We start from the raw sequence: 8,366 nt of genomic DNA, 5'->3' as shown, positions 1-8,366 counted from the left end.
TTATTTCTTTGAAACGTATATATTACAAATACAATCTTTACAGCATGGCAACACATACAGTTGTGGCCAAAAGTATTGACACTCCTGAAATTCTGTCAGATAATACTCAGTTTCTTCCTGAAAATGATTGCAAACACAAATTCTTTGGTATTATTAGCTTCATTTAATTTTTCTTAAATGAAAAAACACAAATGAGAATGAAGCAAAAAGCAAAACATTGATCATTTCACACAAAACTCCAAAAATGGGCCAGACATCAGTATTGGCACCCTCAGCCTAATACTTGGTTGCACAACCTTTAGCCAAAATAACTGTGACCAACCGCTTCCGGTAACCATCAATGAGTTTCTTACAATGCTCTGCTGGAATTTTAGACCATTCTTCTTTGGCAAACTGCTCCAGGTCCCTGATATTTGAAGGGTGCCTTCTCCAAACTGCCATTTTTAGATCTCTCCACAGGTGTTCTATGGGATTCAGGTCTGGACTCATTGCTGGCCACCTTAGAAGTCTCCAGTGCTTTCTCTCAAACCATTTTCTAGTGCTTTTTGAAGTGTGTTTTGGGTCATTGTCCTGCTGGAAGACCCATGACCTCTGAGGGAGACCCAGCTTTCTCACACTGGGCCCTACATTATGCTGCAAAATTTGTTGGTAGTCTTCTGACTTCATAATGCCATGCACACAGTCAAGCAGTCCAGTGCCAGAGGCAGCAAAGCAACCCCAAAACATCAGGGAACCTCCGCCATGTTTGACTGTAGGGACCGTTTTCTTTTCTTTGAATGCCTCTTTTTTTCTCCTGTAAACTCTATTTTGATGCCTTTGCCCAAAAAGCTCTTCTTTTGTCTCATCTGACCAGAGAACATTCTTCCAAAACGTTTTAGGCTTTTTCAGGTAAGTTTTGGCAAACTCCAGCCAGGCTTTTTTATGTCTCGGGGTAAGAAGTGGGGTCTTCCTGGGTCTCCTACCATACAGTCCCTTTTCATTCAGACGCCGACGGATAGTACGGGTTGACACTGTTGTACCCTCAGACTGCAGGGCAGCTTGAACTTGTTTGGATGTTAGTCGAGGTTCTTTATCCAACATCCGCACAATCTTGCAATGAAATCTCTTGTCAATTTTTCTTTTCCGTCCACATCTAGGGAGGTTAGCCACAGTGCCATGGGCTTTAAACTTCTTGATGACACTGCGCACGGTAGACACAGGAACATTCAGGTCTTTGGAGATGGACTTGTAGCCTTGAGATTGCTCATGCTTCCTCACAATTTGGTTTCTCAAGTTCTCAGAGAGTTCTTTGGTCTTCTTTCTTTTTTCCATGCTCAATGTGGTACACACAAGGACACAGGACAGAGGTTGAGTCAACTTTAATCCATGTCAACTGGCTGCAAGTGTCATTTAGTTATTGCTAACACCTGTTAGGTGCCACAGGTAAGTAACAGGTGCTGTTAATTACACAAATTAGAGAAGCATCACATGATTTTTCGAACAGTGCCAATACTTTTGTCAACCCTCTTTTCTATGTTTGGTGTGGAATTATATCCAATTTGGCTTTAGGACAATTCTTTTTGTGTTTTTTTCATTTAAGACAAATTAAATGAAGATAATAATACCAAAGAATTTGTGTTAGCAATCATTTTCAGGAAGAAACTGAGTATTATCTGACAGAATTGCAGGGGTGTCAATACTTTTGGCCACAACTGTATATAATGTGGCAGTACCAATAAGACAGGCGGTAATACACGTACTCGTGTAGCAGTACCGCTAGCATTTTACACATCCAATATTAACATATTTACACTAGGACTTCTTAAAGGGGTTACCTTAAAGAGCATCTTCCTTCAATCCCCTTCACTTCTGGAGACATGCACCCGTAAGTTACGTGGGCTCTCTTCACTTCAGAAATGTCAAGCATGTGGATGCTATATGTGGTTTAGGTACACTGTGGGGCTCAGAAGGGAGGGAGGCATTTGGATTTGGGAGCTCAGAATTTGCTGAATTTCCTTTGAGGGGCGAGGAGCCATTTAGCTTTTCCAGAGCCTTTGTGCTACCAGTAAAGTGGAAGCCCCTATATTTCCGTTAACAGATGACAGACCTGAGTGGGACTTGCTTTTTTTTGTAGATTGAGTTGAAGCTTTTGTTAGGAACATAGTACATAACATTTGGGATCACATTTATCCAGCACTGTACGGTGAGCACTTACATTGAGGTTTCCATCTAAATCTGTGAGTGATGTGATTCAGATGAAACCCCCCGAGGGATCTATTCACTATGAGGCAGCAGAGTTACGCTGTACTCCATCTGGTCTCAGTTCAGTAATGTCCTTCTTTTCAGAAGTGCACAAAACTTTGGCCAACGGCACTTTAATGCAATCTTAAAAAGACGGACACCGCCGGATCCCAAGTCCTATGACATTCCTCCATCTGCCTCATTATATGAGAAGAATTGGTTTTATTTTTTATTAACGCCGTTCTTTGTGTAGTGTAAATGATTTGGCGAGTTTATTATTCAGTTTGGTGTGATTACAGCGATATCAGATTTATATTGGGTTTTTTGCTTGGCTGCAGCCACACACTAAAAAATACTTTTTATTGAATAAACTGTCGCCATATCTTGAGAGCTATAATTTTTCCATATGTCTGCCCACAGAGTCTTGTGAGGGCTTGTTTTTTGTAGGACGAGTTGACGCTTTTATTGGTACCATTTAAAGACACATGACATTATTTGATCGCTTTCTATTCTGATTTTTGGGAGGAAGAATGAAAAAAAAAAACAGCAATTCAGGATTTTTGTTGTTGTTCTGCTTGTGTTAAAATTGATAAGGCAGTTTTATTTTTCGGGTCAATACAACTACAGTGATATCACATTTATATAGCTTTTTTATGCTTTGGTGCTTTTACACAAAGAAAACTATTTTATAGAAAAAAATATTTTTTTTTGCATCACTTTTTTTTCCATCGATGGAGTTGCATTACAGCTTGTTTTTTGCGGAACAAGATTATTTTTTCAGCAGTACCATGTTTATTTATATTTTTCTTTTTGATCGCAATTTATTCCACTTTTTGATAGGCAGTATGATGATAAACCATTGTTTTTTTGCCTTGTTATTTTATTTTTTAAGTTCATTAAAGGGGTTAACTAGTGGAACAGTTTTATAGGTTGGGTCATTCCGGATGTGGCAATACCAAATATGTGCACTTTTATTGTTTATATTTTTTTTCATCAAAATATTTATTTATGGGTAAAATATATTTTGATTTTTTTATTATTAATTTTTTTATATATATTTTTACATTTTTTTAAAAACTTCTTTTTAACTTTTCTGTGTAGTTTTTTACTTTGTCCCACTATGGGACTTTAATATTTGATGGCTGATCACTTGTATAGCATAGAGATGCAGAAGCATCCCTATGCCATGCAATCTGTCCATGCTGCACTGACAGGCTAAGTTGTTGATCATGCTCTGAGCATGATCAAGCTGCTTTGCTAGCTCTGGTGACTCGGATGTTATCATGACAACATCGGATAACCATGGCAACTATCGGGACCCCGCGACCACATCACTGGGTCTCCGATCCATGGGCAGAGAAGCAGTCTTCCCTCTGCCTGCTCCCAAAATGCTGTGTTTGAGTTCAATCACAGCATTTAGAGGGTTAGAGTGCTGGGAGCAGTGCGGGACCGCTCCTGGTACTGAGTGCTGGGTGTCAGCTGTCAGAATCAGCTAACACCTTGCGGCGATCACGCACCCACAGCCTCTGTGCGCACAAAATTGCTGGGACATATCCATACGTCCTTGGTCAATAAGTAAAAGGTCACAGGGATGTATGGATACAGCTCATGTGGGAAATGGGTTATAAGGCATTTGCATCTTAATGAATTAGGAACATCTTTAGGCTGTTTGTGCCAGAAAATAAAATCTATGACAGTCATGAGCTGACATAATTTCAGCTAAAACATATGTCAGGCTCAGATGTACATCGTAGTAAATTTGAAGACAGATGGCTGGCCACACCTCTTCCTCTAAGCTCTTTAGAAAAGTGTCATTTGTGGTAGGAACAGCAAAAAATGTGGAAAAAGGATATAGGATCCAGTTTTGGGCTCCACATTTTAAAAAGGATATTTAGAAGTTAGAATCCGTTCATAGGGGACAACTAGAATATTACAAGGGAGGCCTCTCATATGATGAAAGGATGGAAAAGTTGGGATGGTTTAGTTTAGAAAAAGTAAGTCTCAGAGGAGATGTCATTTACATGTATAAATATACTGTATGTGTCATCAGTACAGAGGACTGGCATACGACTTATTCCTTCCAAAGACCATACTGAGGACCAAGGGGCGCTCATTACAGTTAGAGCAGTCAGACTGTGGAATGCCCTACCATAAAAAATAGTAATGGCAGACACTATAACAGCTTTTAAAAAAGAGCAGGATGATTTTCTCACGACAAATGGCATTGCGGCTTAAGAATAATCTAACAATAGAGAATGTAGAACTGGTGGAGAAACGTTGAACTAACTATGTGATATGTAACTATGTATTTATTGTATGTGAAAATAGAAAACACATACTCAGAATTGATACATAAACCACAAAAGACAATTGACTTACAGTTTCTGCTAGGCAGATAGAGGTTTGAATATCTTTTTTTTATCTTCTACCTATAATATCTGCCAGTATAATACAAGCAGTATATTATTTGGTATAACATAATGACAATTATTACTTTATGGTATGCAGCGGTATATGTACAAGATTTACGTTAGGTGCATACACTGGCATATGTTCTGCATACAGTGTTGGACTGGAGTACCTTGGGACAATTAGAGAAAAATCATTCTTGGGGCTCACCATCATACCTCCCAACCTTTGAAGAAGGGAAAGAGGGACAAAGGTTGCGGCACGCTGTGGCAAATTTTAGACCATGTCCTGACCACACCCATTTTACAACTAGTCACACCCTTGTCCATGCCCCAACTGCACCCATTTAGCACTGCTGATCACACTGACTGGTACTGAGGGCTCAGTAGCTGGTACTGTGGGCACACTGACTGGTACTGAGGAAAAGAAAGAAAGAACATAGAGAGAGAAAAGAAAACAGAGAGAGAAAGAAAGGAGAAAGCGATAAAGAAAGAACAGAGAGAGAAAGAAAGAACAGAGAGTAAAAGAAAGAACAGAGAGAAAGATAGAAGCAAAGAAAGAAAGAACAGAGAGAGAGAAAGAAAGATTAGAGAGTGAAAGAAAGAGAGAAAGGAAGAACAGAGTGAAAGAAAGAGGGGAAAGAAAGAAAGAACAGAGAGCAAAAGAAAGAACAGGGAGAAAGAAAGAGGGGAAAGAAAGAACAGAGAGAAAGAAAGAAAGAAAGAAAGAAAGAAAGAAAGAAAAAGAAAGAAAGAAAGAAAATTTGCATATCTAAAACTGCATAATTTTTAGGCTATTACATACAATGTCTACCATTATTATTTATTGAATCATTATAATATGAAAACTCAATAACACAAGGCTTAGGTTTCATTTAAAATCAGCATTTTATTTTACATACTGCAGCCTACAAGGATGGAACGACTGTGACAAACAGTAATTTAGAAATAGCCGTGGCTCAGAGCAGCGACCAGGACATGGATGAACTTCTCCCAGGCAGCCTGGACCTGAGGGGTGAATGCAGATCCCAACTTGGAGGCCAAGACGATGACCAGAACTTCTCCCAGACGCTGTGGATAAAGGAAACAAAATTTGTTTTTAAGCTAAGTTATAGTATAAACATAGTAATAGCTTCATCACAATCATTTTTATTTTTAGAGATTCAGTTTCTCCAGTATGTAAAATACTATATTGAGCATCTTAAATAGTTAACTTTTGTCTGCTTTTAAATTCTCACTTACTATAAAATTAGAAAAACATATGCACTTATATGGGAATCGGATTGCAGATAACACTTTCATATAATGTATGTGTGTTACCTTGAAGTTCTCGGGGTCCACATAGAGTTCCTGGGCATGGGATCTGCTGAGGTCAGCCAGGTGCTTTTTCACATTATCCAGATGCTGGATGGCACTGCCAACAGCTGTGAGCACCTTCTTGCCATGAGCCTTCACCTTGGCATTGCCATAGATGGCGGTGGCATTGGACAGGTTTCCGAAGGAGCTGAAGTATCTCTGGGTCCAGGGGTACACGACCAGCAGCCTAAAGTTTATAAGAATGAAGAGAACAATTGTTCTTAATGACTCGCTCTTACATCAGATGTATGCCCCAAATGTAAATTATTTATACGAAAATCAAGGGAAAAATATGTAGCATTCCCTAATCTGATCATTTACATAAAATTACAATCTAAATCAAGATAAATAATGATGATAATATAGAAAACAAATTAAAAAAAACAATATTGGGTTAATAAATGAACAAAAATGAACTTCCAAACTGTTGGGAGTATAGGGGTCTGTGCCTGATCACTAATACTGGTAAGTACCAAGAAAGATAATTATTGTGAAATACAATGATGCTTACAGTTTTCATATGAAGCAGAATGACATACGGTAAGTATGTGTATTATATGTGTATATGTACATTACCTGGACAAAGCATCATGGCCGTCCTGTTCAACATCGACCTTGCTCCATACGGAGGTGATGGCGGCTCTCTCTTCAGCAGTCCAATGAACCATGATTGCTGTCTAATGCTATTGTACACTGGAAGTGACAATAAAGCCATCACATGGATCTTCCTTTTTTATAATAATCTCTGAAGTTACACCCATTCCCCATTACTGCTGCATCATGCTTTTTCCCCAGCCCAGTCCTCCAAAGTCTAATCGGTTTGGAAGCAAAAATCGCTTTCTAAGCAGCTCAAAAATGCTGAGCACAGGGCCGTCTCTGACATGATGAAATGTATGCCTAAATACATGGATCTAATGCTCCAGTGTTTGATACAAATTAAATATTGTCCACACACCGGATATTATTCCAGTATTTTGTAGTTCTAGCGTAAGGAAAAGAATTATCGCATGAAATAATGAAAATTCTGCTCCAATACCAGTAGTACAATATACCACAACATTGTGTATAATTTAATAACACGAGACATATTATGTGATATTTGCTGAAAGAGATTTCTAAGACTATGATATTGCTGAGTGATCCTTAGAATAAGCAATCAATAGCAGACTGTTGTGTGCCCCACTCCCAGGACACCCACTAATTGACTGTATTTATTTTATTTTTGACCAGACATTGCACCATTCTTTGGTTCCAGCAGGTCCAATTACTGCAGATCACTACAGCCACACAAGACTTACCTTTTGGTTACAAATATATTAAAAATTGTTGTCAATATACTCCTGAGGGGGACAGTGAGAAGAATATGACACAGAACTAGAATATATCTGGAGCATGTGTGCTATGGTTTAGCACAGTACACTGATGCACTTGCAGGCGCATCTCACAAAATTAGAATATCATCAAAATGTTAATTTATTTCAGTTCTTCAATGTAAAAAGTGAAGCTTATATATTATATAGAGTCATTACAAACAGAGTGATCTATGTCAAGTGTTTATTTCTGTTAATGTTGATGATTATGGCTTACAGCCAATGAAAACCCAGAAGTCATTATCTCAGTAAATTAGAATAGTTTATAACACCAGCTTGAAAAATGATTTTAAAATCCGTAATGTTGGCCTACGGAAATGTATGTTCAGTAAATGCACTCAATACTTGGTCAGGGCTCCTTTGGCATAAGTTACTGCATCAATGCGGCGTGGCATGGAGGCGATCAGCTTGTGGCACTGCTGAGGGGTTATGGAAGCCCAGGTTGCTTTGATAGCAGCCTTCAGCTCTTCTGCAGTGTTGGGTCTGGTGTCTCTCATCTTCCTCTTGACAATACCCCATAGATTTTCTATGGAGTTAAGGTCAGACGAGTTTGCTGGCCAATCAAGCACAGTGATACTGTTGTTTGTAAACCAGGTATTGGTACTTTTGGCAGTGTGGACAGGGGCCAAGTCCTGCTGGAGAATGAAATTTTCATCTCCAAAAAGCTTGTCGGCAGAGGGAAGCATGAAGTGCTCTAAAATTTCTTGGTAGATGGCTGCGCTGACTTTGGCCTTGATAAAACACAGTGGATCTACACCAGCAGATGACATGGCTCCCCAAACCATCACTGATTGTGAATACTTCACATTAGACCTTGGAAATCAAGGTCCCAGAGTCTGGAGGACTCTGCAAGTCCTTCAGGGTTATCTTTGCTCATGGTGCTACATCTCTAATTAATGCCCTCCTTGCCCAGGCTGAGAGTTTTGATGGGCGTCCCTCTCTTGGCAGGTTTGGTGTGGTATCATGTTCTTTCTATTTGATGGCAATGGATTTGATGGTGCTCCAGGAGATC

At 39.2% G+C, this 8,366-nt stretch overlaps 1 protein-coding gene across 1 annotated transcript; it reads right to left on the bottom strand.

The window, feature by feature from the left end:
• Positions 1 to 5,570: 5,570 nt before the first annotated feature.
• Positions 5,571 to 6,652, bottom strand: LOC141049814 (hemoglobin subunit beta-2-like). Its single transcript, XM_073546630.1, has 3 exons — positions 6,561 to 6,652; positions 5,949 to 6,171; positions 5,571 to 5,699 (listed from the first exon to the last, which is right to left on the bottom strand). Exons 1-3 carry the CDS (start codon positions 6,650 to 6,652, stop codon positions 5,571 to 5,573), a joined length of 444 nt encoding a protein of 147 aa, XP_073402731.1.
• Positions 6,653 to 8,366: the final 1,714 nt, after the last annotated feature.

This window comes from Dendrobates tinctorius, unplaced genomic scaffold (genome assembly GCF_039654945.1).
Source record: "Dendrobates tinctorius isolate UK_male_01 unplaced genomic scaffold, ASM3965494v1 ptg000150l, whole genome shotgun sequence".
NCBI classification, from domain to species: domain Eukaryota; kingdom Metazoa; phylum Chordata; class Amphibia; order Anura; family Dendrobatidae; genus Dendrobates; species Dendrobates tinctorius.
This window is presented reverse-complemented; position numbering and strand designations above follow the sequence as displayed.

Bases quoted from the DNA above. Each gene is read 5' to 3' on its own strand.
- LOC141049814 (XM_073546630.1), bottom strand. From the start codon at position 6,652: ATGGTTCATTGGACTGCTGAAGAGAGAGCCGCCATCACCTCCGTATGG. The intron at 6,172-6,560 runs GTAATGTACATA...TATAAACTTTAG, and splicing joins GGCCATGATGCTTTGTCCAG to GCTGCTGGTCGTGTACCCCT. The intron at 5,700-5,948 runs GTAACACACATA...CTTTATCCACAG, and splicing joins TGGACCCCGAGAACTTCAAG to CGTCTGGGAGAAGTTCTGGT.